The sequence below is a fragment of the Neolamprologus multifasciatus genome, chromosome 20 (assembly GCF_963576455.1).
Source record: "Neolamprologus multifasciatus chromosome 20, fNeoMul1.2, whole genome shotgun sequence".
In the NCBI taxonomy this organism is placed as follows: domain Eukaryota; kingdom Metazoa; phylum Chordata; class Actinopteri; order Cichliformes; family Cichlidae; genus Neolamprologus; species Neolamprologus multifasciatus.
In genome coordinates, this window is record NC_140458.1 from 24,503,434 (window position 1) to 24,517,760 (window position 14,327).

General features: G+C 38.2%; 2 protein-coding genes across 3 annotated transcripts in view; both read right to left on the reverse strand.

The window, feature by feature from the left end:
- The window catches only part of brpf3b (bromodomain and PHD finger containing, 3b), a 13,543-nt gene extending 11,710 nt beyond the window's left edge, over positions 1-1,833 (reverse strand). The window contains exon 1 of one of the 2 annotated variants that reach the window (XM_085145313.1): positions 883-1,833. The gene's annotated coding sequence lies outside the window, so the exon portion shown is untranslated. Of the gene's footprint in view, positions 1-762 lie in introns of both variants that reach the window. The other variant, XM_085145312.1, reaches the window with a different exon arrangement.
- A 109-nt stretch (positions 1,834-1,942) lies between these two features.
- On the reverse strand, positions 1,943-13,263 carry mapk13 (mitogen-activated protein kinase 13). Its single transcript, XM_085145317.1, has 12 exons — positions 13,019-13,263; positions 11,020-11,149; positions 10,811-10,869; positions 8,705-8,810; positions 7,067-7,096; positions 5,948-5,995; positions 5,523-5,637; positions 4,838-4,909; positions 4,240-4,319; positions 3,364-3,442; positions 2,949-3,122; positions 1,943-2,329 (listed from the first exon to the last, which is right to left on the reverse strand). The coding sequence occupies exons 1-12, from the start codon at positions 13,129-13,131 to the stop codon at positions 2,244-2,246; spliced, it is 1,092 nt and encodes a 363-aa protein (XP_085001443.1). The 5' UTR covers positions 13,132-13,263; the 3' UTR covers positions 1,943-2,243.
- Between the last annotated feature and the right edge of the window lie 1,064 nt (positions 13,264-14,327).

A 14,327-nucleotide genomic window follows, 5' to 3' on the forward strand; every position in this document is an offset into this window, starting at 1 on the left:
ACTAATGCCCAAGTGGCTAAAGTTCTTTCCATATTAACTCATTGAAATGGTCCTTTGACGTACATTACATAATACTGTGGTGATATTAGGCTGTAGCACCTGTGGTAAAAACAGTCCGTCATATCTAAACTCAGAAAACTCTTAGTCACCTACAAAAGCTAACAGAACAAACCACTGTAATGACTACGTTAGCTGCCGATCAGCAGACTTTACTGACAAAACACACATGGCCAGTAAAATCTTGTGTAGATTATTCTCGACTATATGTTAATAACTGCTGGCATCTGCTATCAGGGCTTGACCCAACACAGCGGTCAAATCCAATCAGCTTTCGGGAAAGCTTAAATGATCCGACTCAGAGCCAATCAGATTCAAGGATCCTAGAGCCTCAACAGAGCGGTGTCCTTATTTCAGGAGTAAAAATGTCAGCCATATTTACAGTTTTAAAAACACTGTCCAAAGCTTTTCTACTGTTTAATTTTTAACAGTTGTTGATTTTGTACGATTGATGCAGTGGGTTTCATTTCATCGTGTCGGTATAAGAACAACACAGTAATGTAACGACACTAACATGAAAGTGCCGAGAGTCTATAAGCAGGCTAGCCTGCTAACTTTATAAGCTGGGTAGTACTAACGTTAGCTTGTCTGATATTTTTAAACATTGACAAGGTGCATGACACAAAAAATCCTCACTAGCTAAAACTTTTAAGCCTGTCAATGATCAAAAAAGGGTAGTAAAATGGCAAATGTATGCCATCTTACCAATTATGGCAACTGACTGACAGGAGTAACTCGACAGCCCCGGTGGGTTGAAGCCGCTTTTGCTGTAATGGTTGCCTAGCCAGGCGGCTTACTTGCTATACTCTCCAAGCTAATAGCTACCGTTAGCCATCCACAGTTTGCTGGTATAGCCGGTATATTTCGCTATTTTTCAGCGCTTCCGTTTCTTCACAGCACGGCACTTGGAAGGCACGTAGTCAATCCCAACGACTCACTGAGAACAAAAGTAATATATCTACATTAAAATATGAGAAAGCCCTACTGTCGGCCCAATTTTAAGAGAAGGAGGAATACTAGCCTCCTTCGGCTAGTTGGCTAGCAATTTGGAGCCCAGAGTAAGCTAAACCGACATCACCCAACGTAATAAGACTTCCGGTTAGATTTCAAAATAATGTCCAAGATTGAACGAGTGCATTTTCTTCTGCCACAAACACGACTCTGAATAACACCTACTTATGTCATCTACCCTTTTCCCCATCTAACATGTCCTTTTAAGAGTATTTCACTGCATTGCAGTCTAAGGAAAAATTGTAGTCGGTACACAAATGCGCTAGGTTGGGGGAGACGTCGTCCTGAGTATCTGGGGTTGGGATACTCTTTCTCATGCTTGTACTTACAATGCTTATTGCTTTATATATGTGTTATTTGATTTAAATGTACCACACGCCATTTGTAGAGCTTGTTTGATATAAAAGTCGGAATATCGCATTCCAACGCGATTACATTCATTTATTTTGAGAGAGAACTGTCTCACTTCCTTTTTCGAGCAACCTGTGGGCTACCTTGACAACAGTCAACCGAGACAAGTTTAGCCATCCCCCTGACATCACTAGACCACGATTTTCGCGCGCGAGATCACAGGGTCAGTGAAAAGTGTAGTTTTTCATTTAAACCCGGGTATCAACAATATTTGGACGATTTACTAACGTACATGTGTCCAGTCACTTTGGATATACAAAGCATGTGCACAGAGGTGCACAGTCATTAATTACTGTCAAGAATGTGTATTAAAATACATATTTATCTTGCATTGTGAAACAATATTCATGATACATGAATACACATACACTCTCTTAATGTACCAACCCAGTCCAGTGTATATTAAAGCAATGGCACAGATGATTCAACTCAGCTGCCTCCTGTGCAAATGAGAAAGGCCACATCATGTCGAATTTTTTAATTGGAAAACAACATTGCAGTAAATCTTACAAGAAACCCTGTAGCATTTAGTTACAATAAATCCACACCAAAATCCACTGACAGGGAATGTGTAACACTATGAACAAACAGTTGCACGTTACGTAAAAAAAAAGGGGACGATACAGTTTTACTCTTTTGAACACTGATTCAGGATATTAACTGAGTAAAAGATATATAATGAATCCAGGCTTAGAATATACAAGGGCACAATTGGTTGTATGCTTGTTGTTTGGGGCATCAGTAATTACATGACATTCATCAGATCATGGAGACATGGTCAGAGTGTTTTTCCTCTTGGAGTCCCGCCGTGGGAATGGCACAAAGCTTTTCACCTCCCTGAAACACAATCCTGTGTAAAATAAATAAATAAAGAAATTAAAAAGAGGGAACGGGGTGTCAACTTAAATAAAGTACATTATTTAAAATATATGATGGCATTATGTTCATTTATTAATATTAATCTTTTTATCTTTATTATATCACCGTGTATAGTAAGGAAGCAAAAATGACTGTTTATAAACAAAAAAAAACCCCAATCCATAATGTATACATATATTTATTATTATTATTCTTTGCAAGCTATGTATTCATTGTATAAGACAAAAATCAACAACAGGCACTATTTGCGTCAGTGTCTGATGAACAATTATTTATAGAAATGCATAATAGCACATTCCTGTGGCCCCCAAGAGCCACTGCATTAAAAAGTGGTTAGCAAAAATGAGTTACAAACAAAAACACATACGTAACATAGATGTAATATCGTACATTCGTTTAGAGATTAGCATACGGATTTGTAAAGATTTGAGTGTTATGAAAATAATTCCCAAAAGTTTTATATAGATGTTGATAATCCTGGTACCCTAGGCAGTCTACACAGTAAATTTCATTCGGATTGTTTAACACATGTAGGAGGAGTTAGGGAGGAGACATACAGACATGATTATCATAGCAAGATTTCCACTCACGCTTCCATTCATCTAGGGACAATGTGTCGTTGTCATGACTGTCATCATATGGCAGTGGTTTGGGGAAATCATCGGGGTCCCGCAAGTTGTCAAAATATGGGTGCTCTAGAGCTAGTTCCGCTGTGGGCCTCTCATCTCCATCCAGAACAAGCATCTTCTCCAGCAGATCAACCCCTACAAAAGGTCAGCAGTGTGGAATAATGCACCAGTTTGCTACGATACAAAAACCATGAAACTGAAAAAGTAAGTGAATATTTATCACTTAGCAGGCCAGAAAATGGAAAAGCTTTCATTAACAGGGTATCATGAATGACTTTTCTAATTATAGCCATACAAAGAAGAAAAACACCAAAGAAAGAAAGAAAAAGTGTGATTTAAAAAAAAGTATAAAAATGTGAAAAAAGGCGCATCTCACCATGTGCACTAGCTCTGGGAAACAACATTGAGAAGTCTTTTCGGGGATATCGAGGAAGTCCCTTGACATAATTTCTGGCCTGTTTTAAGATATCAAACACAAATACCCAGACACAGAATATTTGTTATTCAATCTTTAAGTATGGCAACAATGATTTAGTTTAACTGTGATTACAAAATGAAATAATAAAAAAGGTCTTAATTTATCAAAGACAGGCTGATTGTTTCATGTTGTAAAACTGAATTGTTTGCTATCCACCTTGCAAAAATGAAATAAATCCAAAGATAGAATTATATTTGATTTCATACTCATATACAGTTACATAGTCCTTGTGCAAATAGGACTTCCAAAGATGGAACTGTATATTCAATTCGTCACTTGTGCATGTGAGCCATCTTGTTAGCATTGTGCTGAAAACAAGTCTAAGGCCATTTATAAAATCCTATAGAGTTGCAAAACAGTACTTTCCAAAAGCCTTAACTTCCTTCCTATTAATGCATCCTACTACAGGCTTTTATTAATGCCTTGACTGTTCCTCTAGTGCCACCCTCAGGACAATTTCTAGATTTTAACTACTCACATCTGGTAAAGAAAAAAAGGACATGACAGCAAAATTTCCCGTATGTCACTGTAGGTTGCAGTATGCTGTACATTTCTACCTCAGAGGGCTGTCGGTGGAACTTTCACTTTGTATGCTAATTTCACAGCTCAAATGCTTTCTGAGATATGATGCTTTTTTATGCTCACTCTGAGAGAAATCACTTATAAAAAAAAGCTTAACATTAAAGGCAATGGACATTTGTAAAATTTTCTGTGCAGATAGTACTCCTAGTGCATAACTGCATATTTATGACAGACACATACTGTTCTTCCTACCTCTGGAGTGTCCAGCTTTTGGATGAACTCTGGCCCGGGCACACCAGTTACTTTCATGATCTGAGTCAGCTGGTCCATGTCTTATAGCAAACAGATTAGAATCAAGGATTTTTACTGTTACATTCGTGGTTCAGTGAGCAGAACATAGAGATATGAAGCAGGCATGCAAAACAGAATAATAAAGGAAAATGAAAGCCACCTGTGATGTCTTTATTTCCTAGCAGAGCTATAAATCAGTTCGGTGCATCAGAAGCAAAATAAGAACATAAAAGAAAAATATAACAAACGCAGGAGCATTTATAACAAGGTAGGGGAAAAAAATTGGCTCGGGAAATATGCCGCTTTTGCTCTGTATTAATATACTGTAACTGCCTCTTGTGCTTGATTTTGTGTCTTATTTATAGAGCTTGTCATCAAGCACCTTTCCATCTCCTATATTATTACAGTGGTTTAATAAAGCGATATTAAAGGTTTAAATGGATTTCACACAGTGTGCTTGATACCTTTCTCTTTGCATACTGACATTCATTATTCAACTTATTATTTATCACACAGGCTGGTAAAGTTTAGTAAATGGACCAAGCTGAAGAAAGGATACAATCTTTTCCTTTGAAAAGGGTCTTTCCATTGATCATTTCTGCCATTATGCAGCCCACAGACCAGATGTCCACTACAAGAAATACCAAAGGAAAGTAACATTAGTGAGAAATCATGAAGAATACATAACATCAAGAGGGTTATATGTTTAGCTGAGTGCAGCAGGAATGAGGAAGGTGGCATTTATATGCCAGAGCACAGTTCCTATTCACAGCAGAGAGCTGAATATGTTGTGTGCTTTGAAAGGGGGAATATTCAGTGAGTAATACTATCCTAAACCTGTCAGAGCTGCTTTCGCAGCTACACTCCACTCTGTGGATGCTATGTACAAAATGAAAAACCACTATCTCCTAAAGGAACATAAATCCTGGGTTTGCAGTGACAGTTCTGTCATTGAGTCTCAGCACTGTCAGACCCATCTGTGTCAGCAGATTAAGAGGAGAAAAAAAACCCCAAACATTTCTTTTCTCAAGATGACATCCATGCAACTTCAAATATTTATCAGGAACTAGGAACAGGATTACAAAAGTTGCTGACCCTTGAAGAACCATACATGCAACAATGAAAGCTGGAGTGTCGAGACGTTTTCACGTAACAAACAACAAATGGTCACAGTACCAAGAGGCCAACTCTAGACGACAGAGAGAACGGTGGGAAAGAATATGTAACAGCTACAATTGTCTTGCCAGTCTGAGTGTAGTGCATCCAGTTCAGAATGACCTCAGGCGCCCGGTACCAACGGGTCACCACGTAGCCTGTCATTTCAGCATCAGTACTGCGAGCCAGCCCAAAGTCCAGGATCTGTATCAGCAGCAATGAAACGGATGACAATCTCAAACATGTACTTAGTGTCTCACATGCTGTTTACTTTTAATGAAACACATAAAATATTGCATACATATATATGGCAATCTGATATAAACAATAACAAATGATTCTATAGTTTCAGGATTATTTCGAGTAGGTTTGCACAACTGTATGTAAATTAACTTCTTCTTCTACCTCTTGTATATTGTTAATTACATCGACTGCTGAGTCCTACTGTGTCTGCTGCCGGTGCTGCCCTATCATCTCACTGCTTCTCATGTGCAGTAATGCAGAAAGTACATACCTTTAGTTCACAGTCTTGATTAACAGCCAAGTTTCCAGGCTTAAGATCCTGTTAGAGAAAATGAGTCAAATGACGGTTACTTAGTCCAAATGGTAATTAACAAGAAATTACAGTGATTGGACCACAGGCGCTTACTAGAGCCAGTAAGAGCTTTAGTGCACGTGCTTCCTGTGGTCTCACATGGCTCAGCTGAACTCAAACACATGAATGTTGTGGGGACTTAAAACAAGGACTTCAATATCGTGACTCAACTACAAGATGACTATAAGACACACTGCCTCAACTCTGCAGATAGTGCTGCAACATAAGGTGTGAGAAGTGTATCACTGTCAGTAGGTGTTGATAAAAATGTATCTGCTTTAAGCGTTATAGGAGTAACAGCAGGGTAACACTTCACAAGTGTAGTGATTTGCACATTTGTCTAACAAGCCAAAGATCCCTGGTTTGAACTCAGGAGTGGACACACATCCCTCTGGGGCTGTGTCACGAAGAACATAAAAATCTGCCGCACCAAACATGCGGAGCTACCTGCTGTAGCAACCCAGTCTGAATAAGGAAGCCAAAAGTGGCTCTTACTTTACCGACAGGTCTTTGACGTCTTGGAACTGGAGTTAAAGGGTGTGACCTAACAGCTCCAGACATGCACACGCATTAGAGGAGTTAAGTCATCCTACCTGTTTGGGCAGTTTCATCTGACTGCTTAACAAATGAATTACAAAATATATTTCCAAAGAACATGAGGAAAACCAAATCTGCAATCTGAGTCACAACATTGTGCGGTACAAAAATCCTGCACAGATTACAATTTTTAACAGTGAGCCTGAGGAAATCAGGTCGGAGAAGTGAGTCACTTCCTCCAACCTGAGGAAGTCGCCTATTTCTCGCTACAGATTATTGATCGGAAATTTTTCTTTTTTTAAAAATTTTGTGCAGTGCTTTGTTTATTGTGTTACACTGGTGAAGCACATTGTGATACAGATTTTTTAAAGTGCTATATAGATAAAGTTATCATTTTTATTATGGACAATAACCTGAAAAAGTCAACTTATCATAAAACAGGAAAAAAGGTACTCCCAAAATAGCTCAGCTTCCTGTAATGGGACAATGAGTTGTACTTACCCTGTGGATAATCCCAGCCTTATGAATGTACTGCAAAGGAATAAACAGAGCAGGAACACTTTAGTTTACGTTGTCATTTTTTACCAGGCCTAGTTAGGCTAAATTCAAAGTAAAGTTTTATTAGAGGAGTTTGATGAATAACTGTTTGGCCACACAGCAAATACCTTTTAATGAATAACTAGGCTTGTTAATAATTATATCCATTGCATTGTGTGTTTCATTGACTCATTTAAAGCAAAAAAGGCTAACTCTCCTGTAATTTCTCTGTAAGTATATGTGCTACATGATACATACAGTCAGGTAAATCCTAATCATGAAATATTTATGATAATTATTAATAATCTGTTATTATATCTTTTATTATTAATAAATAGCAAAACATGTGATTGCAGTTTTTCAGCTTTAATCCAAAGGGTTTGAAAGAAGTGTTGCATTAACTGTTTAGGAATTAAAGCATTGTTTATACACAGTCCTCCATATTCTGAGGCTCAAACCAAATTGACAGTTGAATCATAAGCAACTTCATCCCAGGTGAGGCTTGAAATAACATGTGACATTGATTCAGTTGAATTTGTATTTCACAGCTTTTCACTCTCATTTTAAACACGACAGCCCAAGTGACAGAGGCCAACATGAGGCTGAAAACAGCTTCACAACATTGAGCCAAATCAAGAAACCTCGTGAGAAAGCAGCTGTATCATTTTTTAAAAGTGGATAATCAAGAAAATCCCTCATGAATGGAAATACAGAGATTTTGCAACAAATTGTACGCCACTAGACTTAAGAACACGTGTGTCAGGTTAGACTTTGCCAGAAAACATCTAGAAGAGCCTATAAAAATTCTGGACAAACATTTTTTGGGTCAGAATGACACACCTATCAGGACAGATTCCACTCATACATTTCTGTACTGTACACACTATTAATTATTAATGCCATTTCCACTTTTGCACAATCCCAATCTTTTGTCCTTTAACTTTGCTTTATCTTAACTTTTTATTTCCCTTTTTTAAACTACTGTTGTAAATATAATTTTTTTGGCACTACCTCAAATTATAGGGTATTTTTAACAATGTTGTTTTTTTTAATTGTAGAATATAGTATTTTTAGTCTTCATCTTGCAGCTGTATCATAGTAATTTCCCTTGTGAAATTGACAGAGTATGCATCAATCTGTCTGTCCTTCTGTCTGTCTGCCACTGAAACTGGACCATTAGTGTTTATTGATGATGTGTCTGCTGATAGAAACAACAGGATGAATTCTGAAGTGTACAGGGCTATGCTCTCTGCTCTGATTCAGCCAAACTCTGCTGAACTAATCAGACAAATGGGAGTTTCTCAAGGCAAAAAATGTAGACATCTAAGTCAGTCACCTAATATCAACCCAACAGAGCAGGCTTTTTTAAGTTATTGACTATAAATAGGAAGACCCCATAAACCAATTAGCAACTGAAGATGAAGGTGGTGGTGCCATAGTGGTGGTGTACAGAGGCTAACTACAAAAAAACGCGTCTTTGTCTAATAAATTTTGGAACAACATATACAACAGTATTATTCTGACATGACTCTGTTAAACAGTTACATTGGAATATAAATATAGTTCATTTCTGAAGTTTGGTAGAGATCATCTTTGGCTCACCCTGAGTCCACAAAGCATCTGGTAGACAAGAAACTGGACTTTGTCTTCTGAGAGTTGACCCCGCACCTTTGACAGGTCAGTAAACATGTAAGGCATTACCAGGTAGCTGGGGGGGAAAAGAGGAAGAGAGGTGCAGTGAGACAACCCTGAGGCAGAGAGTAAAGTAATTACCTCAGCCTAACAGTCCAAACATGATATACGACACTGCCTCAGCAAGTCATCCTACTCTTAACTTCCACACCCTGTCTGTGCTGTAATCTGTCCTGTCTCCCTTTGACCAAGGATCTTGGTGGACTTGCGTTTATGTTTACATAACTTCCAAATAAAATATTCTTCCACCTTTTTTAGAGTCTCCTCATGTGATGCAGCAGCAGCTTAAATCTTAGCTGTGCATGTGAGAAAGCAAATGTCTCCATTAAAATTAAACTACCATAACAATTATAGGTTGTTCATTTTTTGGTAAATGAACAAACTTACAAATTCAGCAGGGAATCAAATAATTATTTCCCCCCACTGAATAATACATGACAATTAAAGGACAATATGTCCTCTTTAAGGTAGACAGAAAGCGTGCTTTCAGTGTGGGAAAGTCTCTTTCACAGGCATGCTCACATGTTTCCTGGAAAGTGAAAGAAAAATTAAGTTGTCATATTTTTCTTTAACGTTACAAGTAGATGTCGTAACATGTCTCACAGAGTAAACTTATATGATCCTGACTAGAAAATTTTTCCCTAATCACTCTAAACTAGAAAAAACCCCACAGATTTTTTCTGCAAGTACTGCATTCCTCCAAGAGTTTTAGTGTCGAGTGCTTAAAGAGAAAAAACAGATCTCTGACAGCATGTGCACCATGCTAATGTGGCAACTGTGGCAGGAGGCAGAGCAGAGCATCCACCAATTAGAAGGTTGGTGTTTTGATTCCCGCCTTCTCCAGTATGTATGTTGATGTATCCTTGGGCAAGATACTGAACCCCCAATTACCCCCGATGGAGCCATTGCAATTTGAGTGTGTGCGGAAATGTTAGAAAAGAGCTTAGGGATATGACTGGTATCAAACATCCAAGGAGAAATACCGCCATTAACTTCCGTCTCTATATGGGACCAGGTGGGTTTAACTGGTGCAGTAGATAACCAAGCTCTAAGTTGTATCACGTTCATCACCCAATAATACCATTGGAAATTAGGCAATGAAAAATCTCCTTGTTTTGCACTCGCTTGAAGTTTCTTAATACTTAAACGATGCGGTGAGCTACCCCAAAGAAACTGCTGGATCAAAAAGACTAGATCTTTGAAATACTTATCTGGAATGTGTAATGGAATATTAGACAAAATATAAAATATCATGGGTGCAGTCATCATCTTAATACAACTAATTTGGTAGGGTAAGGAGATTTGGTATCTCACCAAAACTGTCCATATTTGGTATAACCACAGAGCTTTCTGATGAAGATTTTTCCAGTAATACAAAAAGATGGATTATTTTGGCTCTTACTACGGCCAAACGGATCCTGCTAAGACATTGACGGAAAAAGAACCCCCCTCCCTATGAAGAGTGGCTAATGACAATGGCTAAGTTGGCATCTTACGAAAAAGTGACTTATGGTTTATTAGACAAATTGCATCAATATGATTGTATTTGGTCCCCCTTTACAAGCTGTCTTTCTGTAACTTGAAGAACAGAGGAGTAATGACAGAGTGGTGGTGTGGGGATTGGTGTGCGAAGAAAGAATAGGATAACTTCCCTTTGTTTTGGTTTTTGTTTTGTTTGTTTGTTTTTTAAACTATTTATTTATGTATTTATCCTTAAGTTCTGTTATTGAAGTTTAAAATAAAATAAATAAAAATTGTTGATGATAAAAAAGAAAAGAGCTTAGGAATAGAAAAAAGTGCTTTTATAACTGTGTGTGCACGTGTGTGTGTGTGTGTGTGTGCGTGGGTGTGTGTGTGAGGCTGGGTGACTGAGGCTTTAGTAGTAAAAAGTGCTTTGAATTCTTAATTAGACTAGAAAAGTGCTGTATAAGCACCAGTCCATTTGAACCTGCAGATTATTTAAAGTGTCGTCTGCCTTTCCCCGAGCGGTTTGCTAATAAGATGAAGAATACTCACAAGTCCTGGAAGTCATCCAGGCTTAGGGCAGGTGTAAACACATCGATAAGTCCTATCACCTAGTTGGAATGAAAGAAGCAGGTGACAAATACTAAAACATACAAGCAATGGCTCATTTACAGAATATTACTGCATCACAGAGCTGTTACAATGCCAAAAACACAACTTCCTAAAAGCGACTGAGTATGCATAGTGTATAGTCTACTCACATTTTCATGTTTCATGTGTTTGAGCAGTCGGAGCTCTCGGTAGGCCCTCTTAGCAAAGATCTCTGACTGGAAAGGCCTGTGGAGCTTTTTAATGGCCACCTTTTCTTTATTCTTCTCATTTAGTGCTGAGCTGTTGGGAACGATAATGTAATAAGGCATTAGCTGGCTGCTGTTGCTTGGACCTTTTAGTCTCACTATAATGTTCACCATTTGAAAACGACTGAATAGTCTATTTTTGGGGTTTCACTCACACTTAGAGGCTGTGCATGAAACATAACACAAAAGCACAGATGATGTGAGATAGAGATACTGTACGTGGGACTCATTCTCTGAATGTGTGGTGGTCTGTGGTTTACTGAGTTATCAATATGTGAATGTTTGGCAGCTCTTGACGTGTATGTTTGCAGGGCACCAAATCGTAGGAGGACAGGCTTGTTAGGCTATTTGGAGCCGCATCCACCAACACACACTGCACACTTCACTGTGTGCTGTGAACAACACTGATGCAGTAATGTCAGATATTACAGCCGGCTTTACATGTAACAGCTAATCCACGCCAAGCAAATAGCTACAATAAAAAAAAACAAACAAAACAAAACAAAAAAAAAACATGAAACTGCAGGCTGTGCTTCTGTTTGTTATTTCCTTTCCCTCCTCCATTTACAGGTAGGTTCAGATAATGTTCACGGTGTTCATGAGATGCTGCTTCTTTTAAAGGTCGACCAGTCTGAGCTTTTTAACAGATCATAACTCCCACACTATTATGCTTAAAGCCTAGTCAGCATGCCTGAACACTGCTGCTGTGACAACAGGAGCTTTGAGGTCAGTAAAGAGTTTTTTCGCCGTTCATCTAGGTTCTCAAAATTTTACCTACTAAGATTTATCCGTTAATTCAGTTCATTTCAATTGTATGTATATAGTGCCAAATCACAACAACTGTCACCTCAAGGCCCTTTAAATTTAGTCTAATTTAAACTAAGTGCTGTCATAATTTATGAGTTTATATTTTTAGTCAAAATAAGTTAGAACAACTGTGTGGTAAAGTTCATTAGGAAGGCACATTTGACAGTGAAGAAAATCAGTGATTTCAACAATAACGTAAGGGTTAATGTACACAATAATGGATAAAAGGCAAAAGGCTGGCTTTTTTCTTCAAAAAATATTGACCTATGGTTATTCTTAAGTGAAACGTAGCAATGGCCTTGTGTGTTTGACATCTGCCACTGTTCCAGCATTTGCACATTTTATCCCTCATGACATATTAATATAATAATAGGTTTAGAGCTTTCTGAATAGCTCTTCTCAAATGGTTCTTTACAGTTATTAACATTTTATGAAGGCAGCTATATGACTAAACTTGAAGCATTCTAAATGTGCAAACAGAAATTATTTTAGAAACCCTAACCAGGGATTGTATGTATCCAGTCAGCCAATTAAAAACCAGGGAAGTTGTAAAAAAGCAATGATAAGTGATGTTGGCTGTATCTAGTTTCCTTAATGGTTTGACACCCGATCCCCCATTTTTATGTAAGCCTGCAAAAATAATTGTATTGCTAAAAAAAAAAAAAATCAACAACAACAAAAAAAGAACCCAGAACACAAAAAGAGAAAACAAAACATTTAAATTGCTGCACGTTTTCACGTAAACAGTCATTCTGGTGTTTAACTGTATCCTGTATGTAACTGTATGATGCCATGAAAATGGAAAGAGGCCATCTTTAATACAGACTTTCAATCATAACTCCTACTCCCACTGCAGGTAAACATATATAAGACTGTAAGGTCCACATAACGGGCTGTGTGGTCGTCGTGCTACAATATGACACTAGGTGCTTACTTGCTACATGAGTTGACTGGTTGTGCGACCACTCTATGTTAGACTGTACAGGATATAACGCAGGCCCACTACACACTGTGTGCAGCCAGTGTAGCTAACGTGAATGAGACCCAAATGCGACACACACTTCTTGCAGTGCACAGTAAATGATAAATCACTCACCATACCGAGCCGTAAGCCCCGGTCCCTATCTGTTTCAGGTGCGTGTATTTCTCCGGGACTTCCCACACCGTGCTGTTAATTTCCTCACGGGTGAAATGTGCCCGAGTCTCCATGATGAAGAGGAGCAAGCGAAGCTACAAAAAAACTTCTCCCTCCTCCCGTGTGCCTGTCACTTGCTCAGAAGGTAAAGCAAAACACTCACTGTTCAAGTACCATCTATTACGCCTTACATCCCACTTCCGTTAACAGTTTTCAAAATAATTTCCAACCGTCGCTGCGTGGGAGTGATGCAAATAAAACAGGCAGCTAGCAAGCTAATGCGAGAGGACGTCAGCAATCATTGATAAATATAGACTGAATATATTATAGAGAGCTCATTAAAAAAACAGAAAGAAATTCAGCAGGGCCGCTAATTGTGATACAAGCAATCTACTCGATAAACCAGACTGTTAAATGTTCTTTTTAAGACTCAACTTTTATCTTACAACACTATCTCATCATAGTTTATAATGAAGCTTTACTTTGAAAGCAAAAACCAACTTCCGGTGTAATCCTCTGACGCCCTTTACACAGCGCCCTCAGTACCAGTTTGAGGCATCTGTTTGCAAGCAACTAGTTAGTCTGTACAAGCATAACCTGATGTAGGCGTTGCTTTGTAGAAGACTGTTTGATCAGAAAAAATGAAACCTCCATCCAATGTGTGGAAACATAACTGAAAAACCTGCTAAAACCACGAAATTAGCAGTGTAAAGAATCAGACGAGTGGACGGCTTGCTTGCTGAAACATGTCGACATGACTCGTTGTACTCTCACCCACACACAGTAGGTGTCATTTGTCATGAATAATTACTGTACGTTGCCAGAAGTTTGTGAATCATGACAGCCTACAGCAGGCTCCATTCACACATACAGGAATCGACGGAAACACGAAGCCTGGAGATTTTGACTTTCTATACAATATGTTGGTTTTGTAGCTTTAAAAATCATTAACCTGTTACTGCTATATTATGTACATTTTACATACATTTTAACTTAAAAAAATCTTTTTGTGCCCGATTTTCAGCACCAGTGTATTAGAGCTGTTAAAGTCTGCAAATGTAGGGTGTCATCAAAGCACCTTGCTCTCTAGTGTGTTTTCCCTTTCTGAGTGGGAATTGTGTGTTACAGTGACATGTGTTAGTTTTCACAACTTATCCAACAAAATTAGAGTTTCCTTAAGTATTGATAGCATATTACTATCAGCATTTTACCTCAAAATCAATAAAGAAAATTTCAATAAATCAATCACATTTTCTAAAATAACTGATTA